Raw genomic sequence first — 19,301 nt, forward strand, 5'->3', positions numbered from 1 at the left:
GCTCACTGAAGCTATCTGTTGGGGTTTGTTTATAATACATCTACCAGTTTTACAGAAATGAATTGCATCGAATTCAAGTCTTCTTGCTTGTGCACTGAGTACTGCATGGAGTGAGCAACCTCCTCTTCAGCCCTGTCAGCTCACTGCAACTTCCTTATAACTTTGAGTTTCTGGGGATTAAATTGAGACAGAGAAAAGTTAGGTCTTCTGAAGTTTTGGTTTGTTCTTTGTATGTTTTGTAAGTTGCTGGGGAGGAGGGACTGAAACACAGGTGACTTGCTACGTTCTAGAGGCAGATGAACTAGGGCACTCATGAAAAGCTAGCACAAGGGTGTCAAACCCACATCCCACCTAATTAAAGGAAAGCATTGCTTGTAGTAAGTCATTTATAAATACTATATTTTTGGGTTTAAGAGACCAGTTAAGAGCAATAATTCCCACCACTCACATGGTGGCAGACAGGCCTGTGCTACTCTAGTACCCAGGGTTCGAATGCCCTTTTTTTAGCCTCCTTGGTCACCAAGCATGCATGTGGTTACAGATGAACATACACACAAAACTCCTTTATATATATGATAAAAGTATAAAATAAGATTTTTTACATGTAGTGTATGAGTTTGTGGGTGTTTTTGTGTGTGAGTGTGTGTTTGTCAAAATACCTCAACACCCATCTTAAAGTCAGAGAACAACCTTAGAGATTCTGTTTTCTACATCTATCTGAGAATACTCGTGTAGTCAAGCATGGCAGCAAGAGCCTTTCCCCTCTGTGACAGCAAATCAGCTTTACAGATGTACTCTGTTAATTGTGTTTTTAGCAAAATTGCTGATCTCTATATAACCATAGTCCTATATGATATGCCTTTGTGGAAAATGAGCCTTGACAGTAAGAAAACATAGCCATCTTCACCCGTCTTCCTTTTCTTTTTTTTCTCTTCTTTTCTTTTTTCTTTTTCTTTTTTGTTTTTTTTTGTTTTTTTGAGACAGGGTTTCTCTGTATTGTCCTGGTTGTCCTAGAACTCACTTTGTAGACCAGGCTGGCCTTGAACTCAGAAATATGCATGCCACTGCCTCCTGAGTGCTGGGATTAAAGACGTGCGCCATCACACCTGGCTCCTTTTTTAAAAAAAAAGATTAATTAATTCATTTATTTTATGTATATGAGTACATATACTTGTACTGATCATTTTGAGCCATCATGTAGTTGCTGGGATTGTAATTCAGGACCTCTGTTAGATCTGATAGGATTTGTTTATTGTTATATCTAATTACACTGTAACTGTCTTCAGATGTGCCAGAGGAGGCGTCAGATGTATTTATGGATGTTTGTGAGCATCCATGTGGTTTTGGGGATTTGAACTGAGGACCTTCGAAGGGCATTCAGTGCTAAAAACCACTTGGCCATCTCTCCAGCACCATCCCTTTCTTTCAACCCTACATCCCAGGTTTTGGTCTATGTGTCTCTGATTTCCTACATTCATTATTTTAACTTTGTCCTCAGTAGCCTGTTTTGTCTCTTATTACCATAGAAAACCAGTAGGCAGTAAGAAGTGTCCTCTTTTTTTTTTTTTTTTTTTTTTTTTTTTTTTTTGGTTTTTTGAAACAGGGTTTCTCTGTATAGCTCTGGCTGTCCTGGAACTCACTTTGTAGACCAGGCTGGCCTTGAACTCAGAAATCCACCTGCCTCTGCCTCCTGAGTGCTGGGATTAAAGGTGTGTACCACCACGCCTAGCTAAGAAGTGTCCTTTTGTTTGTTTGTGTGTTTGGTGTAGTGATTGAATTATGCTTGGAGCAAGGTGTGGTATTATTGGGAGGTGTGGCCTTGTTGGATTAGAGGTGTGTCATTTTGGAGGCAGGGCTTTGGGGAAATGTATATATACTCAAGCTCTGCCCAGGGTGAGACACAGTAGTCTCATCTTGCTGCCTTCACTTTGGGAGACATAGGCAAGAGGACATCTGACCTAGGCCAATCTGTTCTGTAGAAAGAGTTCCAGGACAGCCTCGAGTACACAGAAAAACCCTATCCCAGAAAGAAAGAATCATCAATCTAAAGTCTCTTAGTCGTCCGTCAAAGAAGATGGTACTCACCAGGTAGGTCACGGATTTGGGTTCTGATTATGGAAAGTTCTGGGAGGACATATATTTTCAATTTTTCTTTGAGGATTGTTTAAGCTAGGGAGCAGAGGTAACCTGGCTACAACCATAGCTAGAATCTCTTGTGGCCTTCCTTGGTGACTAGGTTGTTCAGAAGCTCGGGTCTTTCATGAGGTGCCTTGCCTACCTTCTTACCTCCCTCCTTCCTTCTCTGCAAGGAAGCAAGTCCCTCTTGCTTTGGAGTGTGTGTGGGATTTCACTAGCTGCCTTGACATCTCTTGGTGGGTTGTAACCTGGACTTTTAAACCAGACAAGTCCTTCGTCCTGAAATTGTGTTTTGCTGGAGTATTTTTAACAACAGCCACAGAAATGAAACTGGAACCAACAAATGATGTTTACTAGTGTGGTATTAGCCTTGGTCCAGAAAAATAAAGAGTGATTTATGCTAAGTGTTATAGGAAGCAAATATTCAAGTCTTCTTCAGGCACTATGATATAGGTTAATAGGACTATGAGGGTAAAGGTAGAATTTGAAATGGATGCACACAAGAAAAATACCAGGGGTGCAGTGTGTGTCTTTTGTTCACCATAGCAATTGCCAAAAGTAAAGTCTCAAAAAGCCTGGGCTTGGAGAACTCAGAGCTTTCAGTTAGCTTTCATTTTTATTTTTTTAAATGTCATATGTAAAAACTAGCAAATAGGGACTGGAGAAATAGCTCAGTTGTTCAGAGCATTGACTGTTCTTGCAGAGGACCTGGTTTGGTTCCAGACACTATCTCTAGTAACTGATCCCAAACGAAAAGTTGGTTTTCTCCAAGGGGGTCTCACTTAACCACTCTTAAGGGAAAGCCCCATACCCAGAAGTAGATGGCCACCACAAAATGAACTCAATAGTGTTTCTGGGGATGTTGTTGTTAATTTGTTTTGTAGTATTCTGGCTGGTTGGTTTGTTACTAAGCCTTTGTCACTTCTTAAGGAGATGGAGATGAACTTTCTGGTTGGCCTTTGCTTTTCTGTTTTCACTGGATGTACCAGGACTTCATGTGGTTGTCATATGTGCCTATGTTAACTGCTTTCATGTGTTATTTTGTGTCCCAAAGTGGATCTAAGTAACACAACATGTGGCTTTCTTCAATTTTTCATTCTTTTGTGAATTGAAAAAAAAATTTTAAGAGTAATTTATATCTATGACCATACTGTACCTGTCTTAGACACATGAACCAAAAGAGGGCATCAGTACCCATTACACATGGTTGTGAAACACTGGTTGTTGGAAAGAGAATGCATGATCTCTGAAAGAATAGTCGGTACTTTCAAGCATTGGGCAATCTTTCCAGTCCTGAAATTGTTTTTATTATGCCCCAAGCATGTCCATTTAAGTGCAGGGGTACAAATTTTGAGTGTTCTTGTGATATATTAAAGGCCTGAACACCAATGAATTGGTAATCTTGGGTACTCAAAACTAGTTAAAAATGTATTAAAATGGTATCTGAATCTACTAAGCGTTCTATCAAGTTTTAGACTGCTTTTTAAATATAGAACCACATTCCTCAGAATGATAGATTCAATTTTTTATTAAGCTATACAATTCATCCACCTAGGAGGAACAGCAATGTGAACTAACCAGTAACCCCAGTGCTCTGTGAGAGTAAACTAAAAATTAAAGAAAACACATGGAAGGACTCATGGCTCTAGCTGCATATATAGTAGAGGATAGCCTAGTCAATCATCAATTGGAGGAGAGGCCCTTGGTCCTGTGAAGGTTCTATGCTCCAGTATAGGGGAATGCATTGGGCAGGTGTGGGTTGTTTAGGGAGCAGCAGGAGGGTAGAGAATAGCGGGTTTTTGAAGGGGAAATTAGGAAAGGGGATAACATTTGAAATGTAAATAAAGAGAATATCTAATTTTTAAAAAGCTGTACAATTCAATGTTGTATGCAGAAATTTTGATAATAAATTATTTTCCAAATAGATTTCCAACGAAAACTTATTTAAAATTTTTATTTTGTCGTTGTTAAAAGGTCAATGCAGGAACTGCAAAGGTAAAGGAGTCCAGCTGCATTTTGTCACTACTGGGGAGACTACAACTCTCTGAGCACCAGGCCAGAAGCCGAAGTACTATTTTGTAACTATCAGAAGCCAGGACTCTGGGACATTTTGTGGCTTGTGGATCTCCTATACTTACATCAGTTGCTTTCAGATCTACCACTGTGAGATACTTCCTGGCACCCAACCTAAGAGTGTAGTAGCTCTTGGAACTGAGTCACAGCCACTGTCAGCCACTGTCTGCCAGGACTCCCTCACCCGACTGCTGTGGTTGCCTTTTCCATCATGCCAAAGAATAAAGGCAAAGGAGGCAAAAACAGGCGCAGAGGAAAAAATGAAAATGAATCTGAGAAAAGAGAGTTGGTATTTAAAGAACATGGGCAAGAGTATGCTCAGGTGACCAAAATGCTGGGATGTGGACGGTTGGAAGCAATGTGTTTTGATGGTGTAAGGAGGCTGTGCCACATAAGAGGAAAGTTGAGAAAAAAGGTTTGGATAAATACCTCAGACATTATATTGATTGGTCTACGAGACTATCAAGATAACAAAGCTGATGTAATCTTAAAGTACAATCCAGATGAAGCAAGAAGTCTGAAGGCCTATGGAGAACTTCCAGAACATGCCAAAATCAATGAAACAGACATATTTGGTCCTGGGGATGATGATGAAATCGTGTTTGATGATATTGGAGATGATGATGAAGACATTGATGACATCTAATCTAATCTAAGCATGCTATATTCCAATGATGATATTGGAGATGATGATGAAGACATTGATGACATCTAACCTGACCTAAGCATGCTACCTTCTAAGTTCTCTGAAGATTGCTCTACACAATTGGCATCTTGACCTTCAGCTGTTTAGTAAAACTTCATTTGGCATGCGTGTGGCTTGTTAATGCAAACTGATGTATTTTATGTTTTGAAGTATTATATTTCTTTGAAAACCTAAGACTTTGAGTTATCTATCTTAAGCGACAAGTTAACGCTTTGTGCTTATGAGTATAATTGAACTTAAGGCACAGCAGTGTGCATTGTTAAAAGACTGCCATTCCATTTGTGATCTTTCATTTCTGGCCCTTGTTGTATACACTTGCTTGATACTTTAAGTTGTCCACTCATAAGTTGTTGCATCCTACAGTGCCATTTTAAAGTTAGATGGGTAGCAATTTTGGGTTTTAAAAAATAGGCATTGCAGAAATTAAATGCTTAGAGGAGATGATTTTTTTCTTGTGTTTAAAAATGTAATAGTTGACAATGTTTATAGACAATCTTACTTTTGTAAGGCATACTCAAAAAAGAATGAAAATAAAAAAGAGAAGTAAATCTCTTCTGATTCTTGCATAGAGAAAAATTTAAAAGGAGGTAGTTGGTAAGTCCACATAGATTATTGTTTAGTTTGTAAAGTAGGTCGTTTGTGTTAAGCCGTTTTCAAGAAGTTAGCTTCTGTATTGAGGATTTGGAAAATGAATTACTGTGTATTGAGTAAAATTACTTTCATAATTGTACAAGCTAACTATTCCTTAAACTAAGCTTAGGCTAATGGAAAAGGAGGCACAGCTTAATGAATATAAGTTTCCTGTTTTCCAGAGACAAGATTAGGAGCTAAGACTAAAGGATGGACTATCCAGAGACTACCCCACCTGGGGGTCCACCTCATAATCAACCACCAAACCCAGACACTATTGCATATGCCAGAAAGATTTTGCTGAAGGGACCCTGTTATAGCTGTCTCATATGAGGCTATGCCAGTGCCAGGCAAATACTGAAGTGGATGCTCACAGTCATCTATAAGATGGAACACAGGGCCCCCAATGGAGAAGATAGAGAAAGCACCCAAGGAGCAGAAGGGGTCTGCAAGCCTATAGGTGGAACAACAATATGAACTAACTAGTACCCTCAGAGCTTGTATCTCTAGCTGCATATGTAGCAGAAGATGGCCTAGGTGGCCATCACTGGGATGAGAGGTTTTACCTCCTTCAAGCCTAGCTAGGCTGGCCTCAGACCATCCACCTCTGAGGCAGAGCCACCTGCTCTGCTGCTTCTCATCACTCTCCTTTGATGTGCCACTACCTGCTACCTGCCTGAGGCCAAACCAGTTCTCCAAGATTTTCTGCAGTTAGCTCTGAAGTGTGATCTTCACAAGTTCCTACTAAAAGGCTGATCTGACAACTTCAAAGGAACTTTGTGTGACTGGGAATGGACCTCCCCTCTTCTTTATAAAGCCTGTTCGCCAACATTAAAGTGGAGTCTTGATCAGAATACAGTCTTGACTCCATTTCTCTCTTTACCCGGCTAGATTCCACTCTTTCCTTTCAGTTCCAAGATGCATCACCCCGGCTCGAACGCAGACTTGAGAGCTGCAGGTCAGCCCCAACAGAGAGGTCCCTTGGTATTGCACACTTTATATTCCCTAGTACAGGGGAATGCCAGGTCAAGAAGTTGGAGTGGCTGGGTAGGGGAGCAGGGCTCGGGGGGAGGGGGGAGGGTGTAGGGGACTTTTGGGATTGCATTTGAAATGTATATAAAGACAATATCTAATAAAAGAAAGTCTCAATCAAAAAAAAAAAAAGGAAAGTCTTAAAACTCACCCTCAATGACACACTTATTCCAACAAGGTCATACCTCCTAATCCTTCCTAAACAATCTACCAACTGAAAACCAAACATTCAAGTTGATGAGCCTATAGGGGGGGTAGGGAGGTCCTCTTATTCAAATCACCAGAGTAGCCCTGTTTTCCTAGCCTAGCATATGTAAAGTAAGGTGAGAAGAACACCTGAACAGTAATCAGTCTTTGTACCATTTCAAAAAGCAGGTGGTTAGACCTCACCCTATGTACACTGAATCACCAAATCAGCTGTAAGATTCCATCTGTGAATAAAATACTGGGTGATTCTTCTCAAAAGGTCAAGTTAGCAAATGTTCTTCTTTACCTACATCCCAAATGTACTCAGACTTAAGAATAGTACAGGCATACACTCCACTTTAGTATTCACTGGTTTATTGATAAATGCTGCTAGAGGAAGAAGCAGGTGGAAGCTAGATTGTTAGAGCTCAATCAAAAGCCTAGCTTAATGATTATCTTCCATCTCCAACTCTCTTGGATGCCTATCAGGTCAAAGGTAGATTTTATGACCACTCCTATGATTTTAATAAGAACTTCTCTCTTACAGGCTCATGTGTCAAACACCTGGGCCCCAGCTGCTGGCAATGTTTTGGGAGGTTCTAAAAAAAGCAAAGAGATGGAACATAGTTGGAAAAAGCAAGACTTTGAAGGTTGGACTGGTCCTGGACAATCTCTCATTCTCAATTCCTGTCCACCAAGAGAGGAGCATCCTCTGCCTCATGCTCCTCTGTCCATGATGCTCTGTCCAAGACCATAGGAGGACAAATGACCCTGATGTGAAACTATGATAAAATAAATTCCTCCTCATTTAGTTTATATCAAACAATATAACAATGAGCAGGCTCCCTGTCTTTTCTTTGGGTTGCAGCTGGCAGTGTGTGTGTGCTGCTGTCATGTAGTCTGCAGTGCAAGTAGTCAGTGAGATTGGGTCTGGCTGGCTGTCCCATGTTGGGAAGCAAGCATGGAAAGACTGTCAGGTGTAGATGGCCCAATCAGTTCACTATGTCTGCCAGAAAACTAATTCACAGACAGTTGTGCCCCAGGGTCCCAGGTCCATCCAAGGTAATCCTGTGGAGAGCCATGCCAGGAGCAATCACCATTATTAGATGGTTCCGGCCTCTGCTTTGCCTAACTAGTAAACAAGCCTTGTACACAGGTGCAAGAGTGAACTCACGCCTAGTCACTGCCTATCTCGGGGCATATAATGGGGTGATGGGTGAGCAACAAATCAGGAGCTGACACGCCACAGCAGGTGCTGAAACGCCATGGCTGAGGGCTATATAAGCAATGCCATTTTCATGTGTCTGGGTCTTCCCTCTTGAAGGAGCAATAAAGATTTTTGCTGCAGAAGAATCCGGTTTTCCGAGTGTATTCTTGCGGGCGAGAACGACAGCTCAGGATAAGTGGCGCTGAGGAACCCGGGAACTTTATACCATCACACCAGCACAAGGGAGATCCCCTGTTCGCAGGGCGGAATCAGAGCTTCAGGACATTAAGGCTCTGTAAGGTACGTACAGTCTTGAAATTTCTCCAGAGTTAGATGCCCTTTTGATTGTTTTCACGGAGATTGTTCCTTCGCTTTCCGTTTTGTTTTGCTTCCACCGCTGGAACTGCTGACTGGTTCTCAGTCGCGGTCAGGCCTGAACAGTGACCAGTATTGCTGACTGGTTCTCAGTTGTGGTCAGTCCTGGACAGCGACCAGTATGGGAATCTCCCACTCTGTAGTAAGGGCCTTACGGTCGGTCATGAAGCAGTGTGGCCTTAAAATCGCCACTAACACTATAGAGGGATTTGTCAGGGAGATAGACCATGTGGCACCATGGTATGCTTGCTCAGGGTCATTAACTGTCGCCTCATGGGACAAACTGAAAGGAGATCTAGTTAGGGAACTGTTGCGGCCTGCCCGCAGTCCACAACACGAACGGTTCAACTGAAAATGGCAGTTCTCTGAAAAGAGAGGAATCTAGACGGGGCGGAAGAAAAGAATGGAGCCAGGACAACAAGTTCTGATCAAGGCTCAATTTTACTAATTTCAGACACTCAGTTAAAAAGGAAGGGGGAGGGAACCCAACTTCCCGCCAAGTAACTCAGGGTCCAGTAGCAGGACGAACACGTGTGTGCCTCCAGACGGCAAAGGCAGGTTCCAGCAGTGGTCGTGGCAGGACGAATGAGCCGGTAGCTCCACCCTTGAGCAGGCAGGTTCCAGGCTGGGGGAAGGGAGGCCACATTTCCCCCCATTAGATAACAAAACAAAAATAAAAAAGGGGGTGGCCTGAGGCAGAAAAATTATCTATGTTCAATAATTCTGCCTGAGTTCCTAGGGCTAAAGAAAAAAACCTGTTTCCGTGGGATTCCCTAACTTTTCTAATGGTAAACTGTATCTGGCTAAGACTGTCTTTAAAGCACTGACTGAATAGCAGCGCTGGGCTGTAGGCTCTGACTTTATAATGCTAATTAGTGCTGAATAGGTAGCTACCTGTTTGCATTTTAAGTAGGGCGTTGGAACCCTGGCTGAGTTTAACTAAACGATTTTAGAATAACACTGAGCTTATAAATTTCCGCAATTTTGGGTGACAGGCAGGGGAACAGGGAGAAGGGGTTAAGACCGGCTGGCTCCTAGTACAAGGCCAATTGGCTTTTTTATTTTTTGGGTGGGAGGCAGTGAAGGGCTTGCCCTTACGACAGCAAGGTCTCCAACCTCTCTCCCCCCTATTAATTAAGTTTAAATAGGCAATGCTTAACAGAGGTGATCAAACGATTCTTTTCATCCATAGATGAGTGGGCCTTTAACCTTGACTTGGGTGGACATTGACCTGATTCCTCCCGTGAGCATTGTAACAACTCACATCTGTGGCTCTTGGTATCTTTTGGGGAGGGGAGGCAGAGCCTTAAGTATTTTTGGATTTTAGCTGGAGTCAGATACCAACCTCTTTCAAATCAGGTGTGTCGCACAGGGAACTCAGAAACGGTCAAACTGGACCTTCCCTCCACAGTAATCTCCTGCACCAAGCGGTACCCATACTGTATTCATATGATTATGAATCAGTAGCGCAATTCTGAGTTATTGCGAGGTCTCTATATGAGACTTGTCAACCTCAGATTTAGCAAGGCCAAGATAAGAATTATGTCAGTATTAACACCATTAATTTTGGTTAAAATAGGAGCTGAAAGTCTTTCCTCTTCATCCCTGTTATTCCCAGTAGCCTGAGGAACTAAGGACACCTTGTAGTAACAGCAAGGGTGAAAAGCCAGAGGCCAGCTAAGGGACTAAGCCCATCTCTATCAAAATAAGAACTAATCTTTGTAAATATATATGAAATTTCTACTTCCCTAGCTCTCCTGTTAAATCTAAATCTTCTCTTAGACTGAAAAGCCACATGCTGGGATGTCCTTGGAAGGGAGATTAGCAGTATCACCTGTTTGCTCGTAGGGGCGGAGAACCGGAGAATGTAGATTGACCTGCTTGAGAGAAGGAAGAATTCTAAACAATGAGAGTGTAGCAATGTAAATTTTCTGTTCGGAGAAGTCAAGGTACTTTATTTAGATGCAAATTGTAAAGCTAAAGTTAATCTCCGGCCTCTTGTAGGGGAATTGGCTTAGAGGAAAACAGTGTTTTCTGAGAGCTTCCACTCCCAGCACAAGAGGAATTTTAGTCTTTAGAATGATACTTACGAGAAGAGACAGAATCTGTGTTTACCTGACGAATTAATCTCTCTGGTAGCCACCGTGCTTCATCTTTATCTCGTGAAAAAACACAAACCGAGCCTCTTCCCCAGATTAGAACTGGATCTGGACCCTTCCATTTATTAGTCAGGGCGTCCTTCCATTTTACCAATGCATAAGAATTAGAAGTAACTGGGTGCCAGTGGCGTTCAGCTGCAGACTGACCTTTAATGTCAGTTTGCAAAAAGTTTAGGACAAATAAGGTAAAGGCAAGATGAGCCTTTGGTGACCTTGGGGGATATGCTCTGAATTAACTTTGCTAGGTAAATTAGAATATAGGAATCTCTAATAATTGAACTGAATATTAGACCAGTCTAAGATTGAGTTAGAATGGCTGGTCACACTGAAGAAGAGTGAAAAATCATTATGACTCTATTAAATGACTAATTTTACTAAGTCTGAATATACAGTCTCTGATGTACTATTGTCATAAAGTTAAAAGGCTAGAAGCTAGTCTAAACTGGAAAAATGACAAGCAAGGATGGATCTAAAACATGAATTTAATCTTTTAGTCCTTTTAATCAGGACACTGAGTTAACTTACCTGTCAGCTCAGCACACGAATTACTAATATGCTTTTGTAGCGTTTTGTGGAGAGAACTTGTTTTTCCCTTTCCTAATAAGGTAGCTGTTTTAGGATCAATTTATAAGCCAATAAGTAGATCCTTTTAAGATACTAAAAAGCATTTATTAAATTTGACATTTTAATCTCAAATTTTGAAAATAAAGGTATGTTTTAAATAGTGTGCATGGAAATGCACTAAATAGTATATATGGGGATACAATTTCTCTCTTTTGTCTTTTAAGAGGTTAAAGTTTAAAATTTTACAATATCTAACCTTTTGAATTAATAACTTTTTGGACAAAACATTTTAAATATTTGACTGTAAAGGGGCAGTGACTGATTGCACTTTCAATCATTTTTCTTAAGGAACGGTTGTAACTAGAAAGCTTGAAAAGTTATTAAGAGTCACACGTGCATAATTTATTTATTTATTAACTAGAAATATGTATAAGCAATTGTAAATTTGAGAATTAATAGTATCTGAGGGACGAACAATTTTAAGTAATTATGAGCTCAGAGATATAGCATTGACTATTAATATATAAATTAAGGTTTGATTGTTCAGCATTTTAAAACACCATCTACAGCACACAACCAGATTATTTGTGCTGGAATAGGGGCAACTGTGTGTCTTAAGACTCCGCCCCACAGCAGCTAGTTGGGCCCACGTGGCCAACGATCGGCTGGGAGGATGAGAAAAATGACTTTACAATGTTTTTTCTGGCCAAAGAATTGTCTTGGGCACAACTAATTTTTATTTACCAATTAACAACAATTATAAAAGCTTTCTTTATTTTTTGTAAAACCTTTTGTAGTAAACTAAAACACTAAATAATAAAAGGATACTGTCTCTGAATCTTTTGGGTGAGAGCAAGGATTTAAGGTAAACTTCTCTTGAGAAGCATTAGTTAATAAAATACTTTCCACTTAGGAAACAATATATACTGAAAGATTAAAACTTTTGGCTTCTTGTAAAGAAGCAGAAACAATAAACATTTTTCTTACATAATGTAAAGCTATATTAGCCATACGTAGAGGCAAAATTTTCTAGTGATTACCAGTTTACTAGAAGCAAAAATCTTTGAATTTAAGCATTATTTTAAACATCTGAATAGATCTGTAACACTGTTAAAAAGAAATTTTCTTGAACACAGGGAAAAACTTTTTTAGGCATTGTTTGCAAAACAAAAGAAAGGGCCACAAGCCGCTCTGGGACTGCCCAGAGCCCTGTATTGACTCAAAGGTAAAATACTTTTTAATCTGAGCATTAATCTTAAATTTGCAATCAAACTGCAACCTGCAGTCAATGGAACAATGGCAGTTTTAACCATAATTTTTAAGTTTTTTTGCAAGGTTAGGATAATATCTACAACTTTGGGAAAGCAAAACCTATGTTTAAAACAATTTATCACTGTTAAAATCAATATTAGAAGCATTACTATCATATTACGAAGTTTGGATATCAATTAATACCTATGAATACCTATTCAAGCAAGCTTTAACGCTTTAATAAAGAGGCATTGCTTTATATCTTATCTTAAATTTTACTATTTAGGATAGGAACCACATTAATCATTATCTAAACTAGAAATATCTTAAGAGACTCAGCCTCTGAAGCTTAATCTCAAACTCTAACTCGCTTCAGGGCCTCACCAACTTTTTCCCAGGTTCCAGAATCTATCGTTTCTTCTTCTTTGAACCATGGACAACAGCTATCTATCTTATCTAAAAGATTTCTTACTAATTGTACTTCAAGCCTTACTCCTTTTTCCTTAAGCAACTCCTGAAAACTAAAAACAACCGCCTGATCCATGACTTTGAACCCTTCCTTCTTCCACCTAAGCAGTTTTCTAAAAAACTGCGGCACACCGCCTGTCTCCGTATCTAGTTCCGATTAACGAACTGCTGACCCCAAGCAGAAACAGTGTTGGGTCAGCACTGATTCAAACTTGCTTCATATCCTACCGCATCCTCAGCAACACTTTACAAAACTGAAATTTTTTAGGCTAGCGCTAGCATGTGTATCTGTCCGTTGCTCCGATGCTCCTCCGATATGAAGATCCTTTCCTTTCTTGTGGAGCTCCACACAGCAGTCGTTTCTCTTAGCATCTCTCTGCCATTCTTCAGGTCCCAGTTCTGGCGCCAACTGTTGCGGCCTGCCCGCAGTCCACAACACGAATGGTTCAACTGAAAATGGCAGTTCTCTGAAAAGAGAGGAATCTAGACGGGGCGGAAGAAAAGAATGGAGCCAGGACAACAAGTTCTGATCAAGGCTCAATTTTACTAATTCCAGACACTCAGTTAAAAAGGAAGGGGGAGGGAACCCAACTTCCCGCCAAGTAACTCAGGGTCCAGTAGCAGGACGAACACGAGTGTGCCTCCAGACGGCAAAGGCAGGTTCCAGCAGTGGGCGTGGCAGGACGAATGAGCCGGTAGCTCCACCCTTGAGCAGGCAGGTTCCAGGCTGGGGGAAGGGAGGCCACAGGGAACAGCAGAATGGCAAACTTAAAACAGGGACCACGCCATTGTGGAAACTGGTGAGATCGTGCTTATCAGATGAGGATTGTCAGCAAATGGTTGAAGTGGGGCGGAAAGTTTTAGACGAAATTCAAGACAGTCTATCAGAGACAGAGTGGAGAGAGGGAGTAAGAGTTAAAAGGAAACAAGGTGCACTCAAGAATAAAGGCCTTTCCAGGGGGCTTGAGCCCAAGGAAATGAAATATAAGGGAAAAATGCCCTGGGAGAGCTTAGAAAAAGGGATGGAAAGGGAGAGAAGAAGAGAGATCGAGCTGGGGAGGCACATAAGGAAAGGAGCCTCTACCTGCCATTAGATGAGTTCAAGGCACTAGCTGTCAGTAGCTCAGAATCGGATAAAGAACTTAGCTCCTCTAAGGAAACAGACTTAGAGGAAGAAGCAGCACTCTATGAGGGAGAAAGATACCAGACAGATGAAAGACGAGCTAATCAGTCACAGAATAACATAGAGAAAGCAAAAGCAGCTAGAGACAAATGTCAAATCGCTGTGTGGTCTCTGACCTCTCGACCTCTGGGTCCTAGTGCACCTCTGCCTTATGTTCAGAGGTATCATTCAGACTCATTCATTTCAAAAGAGGAACAGAGAAAAGTGCAGCAAGCGTTCCCAGTCTTTGAAGGCTCTTATGGCGGACGCGTTCATGCCCCAGTGGAGTATATACAGATTAAAGAACTTGCAGAGTCAGTCCATAACTATGGAGTCAATGCCAACTTTACTGTAGCCCAAGTTGAAAGGCTTGTGACTCTGGCAATGACCCCTGGCGATTGGAGGACTGTAGTGAAAGCTGCATGTCAAGCTTTACAAGCTGTAGAAAAGGCCTTACAAGATGCTCAATTACAACACATTGACGAGTCAAAGTCATTTAAATTGTGCATATTAAAAACTGCACAGTTACCAACAGCAGTCTTGTGGCACAATGGACCCTTGTTGCGGGTCCAACCTAATGCTTCCCCTGAAAAAATCATTGAGTGGTATCCTAATGCAGTTGCTCAACTCGCACTTTGGGGGATAATAGCAGCCATTACTCATTTTGGGAAAGAACCTCATATGCTAATTGTACCTTATACTTCTGCTCAAGTTCAAACCCTGGTAGCAACAACTAACGATTGGGCAGTCTTGGTTGCCTCCTATTCAGGACAAATTGATAATCATTATCCAAAACATCCAATTTTACAGTTCGCCTTAAGCCAAGCCATAGTGTTTCCAGTAATAACAGCCAAACACCCACTTCCGGATGGGGTGGTAGTGTATACAGATGGATCCAAATCTGGTATAGGTGCATATATAGTAAATGGCCAAGTAACATCTAAACAATATAATGAGACATCACTCCAGGTTGTAGAGTGTTTGGTAGTTCTAGAGGTCCTTGAAACTTTTCCGGGACCGCTGAATATTGTATCTGATTCCTTATATGTGGTTAATGCAGTTAATACACTTGAAGTTGCTGGCTTAGTTAGACCCTCTAGCAAGCTTGCTCACATTTTTCAGCAAATTCAGTCAGCCCTGTTACATAGAAGACATCTTGTGTATATTACTCATGTTAGGGCTCATTCTGGCCTTCCTGGCCCCAAGTCTCATGGAAATGACTTGGCAGACAAAGCCACTAGAATCATGGCTGCTGCTCTGTCCTCACAGGCAGAGGCTGCAAGGGAGTTTCATAAACGCTTCCACATGACAGCTGAAACATTACGCCGCCGTTTCACTTTAACCAGGAAGGAAGCTTGTGACATTGTCACCCAATGTCAAAACTGTTGTCAATTTCTGCCTACTCCTCATGTAGGGGTAAACCCCCGAGGCATCAGGCCATTACAGGTCTGGCAAATGGATGTCACTCATATTTCCTCCTTTGGAAGAAATCAATATCTACATGCTTCCATTGACACCTGCTCTGGTGTTATGTTTGCTACACCTTTAACAGGTGAGAAAGCCTCTCATGTTATACAGCACTGTTTAGAAGCGTGGAGTGCTTGGGGCAAGCCCACAATTCTTAAAACTGATAATGGGCCAGCATATACCTCTACTAAATTTCAGCAATTTTGTCATCAAATGGATGTCACTCACCTGACTGGCCTTCCTTATAATCCTCAAGGACAAGGCATTGTGCCCATCGTACACTCAAGTCTTATTTTATAAAACAAAAGGGGGGAGTTGATGACACTCTGCCCTCAGTGCCAAGAGTAGCTGTATCTATGGCACTCTTTACACTTAATTTTTTGAATCTTGACGAGCAATATCGCTCTGCAGCCAATTGACATAGCTCAGACCCTGATAACCAAAAGAAATGGTGAAATGGAAGAATGTCTTATCTGGTCTTTGGACAGGCCTGGATCCTATTTTGATAAGATCCAGGGGAGCTGTTTGTGTTTTTCCACAGAGTGAAGACAACCCATTTTGGTTACTGGAACGACTCACCCGCAAGATAGTAATCAAGGATGGTGTGGAAGATGCTGACCTCCCGAGGCCTGCTCCTGATTCTGACAATATTGAACTTGTCTCAGGTTCCTAGTATGATGGGCGAACAGAGATGGGCCATTCTCTCGACTTTCCCTAAACCAATGCCAGTTCGCCATGATGCTATAGTTTTTCCAAAATTCTTTACAGTAGTAAATAAAACATTAGATTTACCATATCTACCCTATGATCCTACCCGACCACCATTAGGAGAAAATCGCTCTTTATTAGAACAGAGTTCTTTATGTTTTCAAATTAATGGACCAGGAAAATGTATTAACCTCACAGCTCGAGGTTTGGGGATGTTTAATGAGCACCGAGGAGGTTGGGTGAGCACAACCCAAGATACTCCAACGCAGATATAACCTTTACAAATCGAACCTTCTTGTAGGAGGCAATTTGGGTTAATGGTACATTTCTACCACCTAACTTTTCAGACAAAGAACGTCCCCCCCCCAACCAAAAATAGCCCCTCATTGTAGCTTGGAAGATGAAGGGCTGATCCTGCCTTGGTCTGATTGTCAATCCTCTATCACTCGTTGGGCAGATCAGTGTAAAACCTTTTCCTTTTCTCCCAACATGATGGCTGACCCAGAGAAGGAATTTGTTATGAAAAAGGGACTTTTCATACAGGACTTTAGAATGCATCCCTTTCACAAGTGGGTGCTTTGTGGAGTCAATGGCAGTTGTACAGAACTCAATCCTTTGATCTTTATCCAGGGAGGAACAGTTGGAAAGGCTTCTTTTACTGGCATCTCAAGATTTGCTCAGTATCGGGGAATACATGCTGCCTCCCTGGACTCTTATGGATATACTAATACCAGTGTAGAGATCACTGGGTTCAATAAAACTTTGGTAAACCAGATTAATTATCCACCTACCCCAGTCTGTGTTTACCCCCCTTTCTTGTTTATTCTTTCAAATGATTCATTTGAAGTCTGTTCCAATGATTCTTGTTGGATTTCTCAATGTTGGGATGTAACAAAGGACACCCGTGCCATGGTGGCATGGATCCCACGTTGGACCCCTGTTCCGGTGGAAACACCCTCCACCTTATCCCTGTTTCGACAAAAAAGAGAGTTTGGCATTACTGTGCTGTAATCATAGCAATTTCAGCCAGTGCAGCTGCTGCTACAGCTGCAGGGTATGCTATGGCTAGTACGATTCAATCAGACACAAAATTAAATCAGCTTTCAGCAGATCTGACTGATGCCATCACTGTCCAAACTTCTGCTAGTACCAAGTTAAAGGGAGGGCTGATGATTTTGAATCACCGCCATGACCTGGTGGAGGAACAGATAGGCGTCCTATACCAGATGTCCCAGTTGGGTTGTGAAAGAAAATTGGGCGCTCTGTGTATTACCAGTGTCCAATATGAAAATTTTACTCATGCAGCTAATCTGTCTAGACAGCTTTCCTTGTATCTTGCAGGAAATTGGTCCGAGGAATTTGATGAGACTCTTGAGGTCCTGAGGGTGGCAGTTTTAAAGATCAACTCAACGCGAGTGGACCTGTCATTGACAGAGGGCCTCTCCTCCTGGATTTCATCTGCATTTTCTTATTTCAAGGAATGGGTGGGGGTAGGTTTATTTGGTGTTGCCACCTGCTGTGGACTTGTGTTCATGCTCTGGTTGGTTTGTAAGCTCAGAACCCAACAAACAAATGACAAGGTCGTGATAGCTCAAGCACTTGCTGCCATAGAGCAAGGGGCCTCCCCTGAAATTTGGCTATCTATGCTCAAGAATTAGTTGACATTGGTGGCTGGTCTCTTTTGTAGAATTTGCCCTAGGTCATTTAGTAGTTAATGTCACATAGCACTGTGGTATCTAGTGATGGGCAACTTTCCTCATGCACAGATTAACCTAAGACATGGGGCCCTGTGGCAATAGGGTAACCCTATGACAGGAAAGGCTGTGACATTAGAGGAACGACCTAAGACAGGAGCCACAGCAGATGGACATAATTACACAGAGCTAGTCCAGCCTCATTTTAATAAAATAAAAAGGGGGAGATGTGGAGAGCCGAGCTGCGAGCAATTGCCATTATAAGATGGCGCTGGCCTCTGCTGTGCCTAACCAGTAAACAAGCCTTGTATATGCAGGTGCGAGCGTGAACTCACACCTAGTCATTGCCCATCTCGGCGGCGAGTAGTAATGGGGTGATGGGTGAACAACAAATCAGGAGCTGACATGCCACATCAGGTGCTGAAACACCATGGCTGAGGGCTATATAAGCAATGCCATTTTCCGGGGTCTGGGTCTTCCTCTTGAAGAAGCAATAAAGCTTTTTGCTGCCGAAGAATCCGGTTGTCTGAGTGTGTTCTTGCCGGTGAGAATGATAGCTCAGGACATAATCCCACATTGGATCTGCCCAAGTCCAGCTCAGGGCTGAAGTGCTGCCCCTGACTGTAGATGTCTGTCTACCTGGGTCTTAGGGAGGGAGACTCCCTCCATCTCTCTGTAGTCCCTCTCAGACTCAATCAGCTTTCAATCCACACATTGCTGCTGACTTCAATCACTGCTCCAGCTATTTATTCGGGGCAGTGGACTTTTTTTTTTTTTAAATTTTATTACATATTTTCCTCAGTTACATTTCCAATGCTATCCCAAAAGTCCCCCATAGCGCCCCCCACTTCCCTACCCTCCCATTCCCATTCTTTTGGCCCTGGCATTCCCCTATATTGGGGCATATAAAGTTTGCAAGTCCAATGGGCCTCTCTTTCCAGTGATGGCCGATTAGGCCATCTTTCGATACATATGCAGCTAGAGACAAGAGCTCCAGGGTTCTGGTTAGTACATCCTGTTGTTCCAACAATAGGGTTGCAGATCCCTTTAGCTCCTTGGGTACTTTCTCTAGCTTCTCCATTGGGAGCCCTGTGATACATCCAATAGCTGACTGTGAACATCCACTCCTGTGTTTGCTAGGCCCCGGCATCCTCTCACAAGAGACAGCTATATTTGGGTCCTTTCAGCAAAATCTTGCTAGTGTATGCAATGGTGTCAGCGTTTAGAAGCTGATTATGGGATGGATCCCTGGATACGGCAGTCTCTAAATGGTACATCCTTTCATCACAGCTCCAAACTTTGATTCTGTAACTCCTTCCCTGGGTGTTTTGTTCCCAATTCTAAGAAGGGGCACAGTGTCCACACTTTGGTCTTCATTCTTCTTGAGTTTCATGCGTTTAGCAAATTGTATCTTATATCTTGGGTATCCTAAGTTTTGGGCTAATATCCACTTATCAGTGAATACATATTGTGTGAGTTCTGA

At 41.9% G+C, this 19,301-nt stretch overlaps 1 protein-coding gene and 1 pseudogene across 1 annotated transcript; both read left to right on the top strand.

The window, feature by feature from the left end:
* Positions 1–19,301, top strand: part of LOC110306567 (mRNA export factor GLE1-like) — a 112,883-nt pseudogene that overhangs the window by 7,548 nt on the left and 86,034 nt on the right.
* LOC147001294 (eukaryotic translation initiation factor 1A-like) lies at positions 4,208–4,855 on the top strand. Its single transcript, XM_085830574.1, has one exon. The coding sequence runs from the start codon at positions 4,421–4,423 to the stop codon at positions 4,853–4,855; it is 435 nt and encodes a 144-aa protein (XP_085686700.1). The 5' UTR covers positions 4,208–4,420.

Source organism: Mus caroli, unplaced genomic scaffold (genome assembly GCF_978045245.1).
Source record: "Mus caroli unplaced genomic scaffold, Mus_caroli_1 scaffold_14, whole genome shotgun sequence".
NCBI lineage: Eukaryota > Metazoa > Chordata > Mammalia > Rodentia > Muridae > Mus > Mus caroli.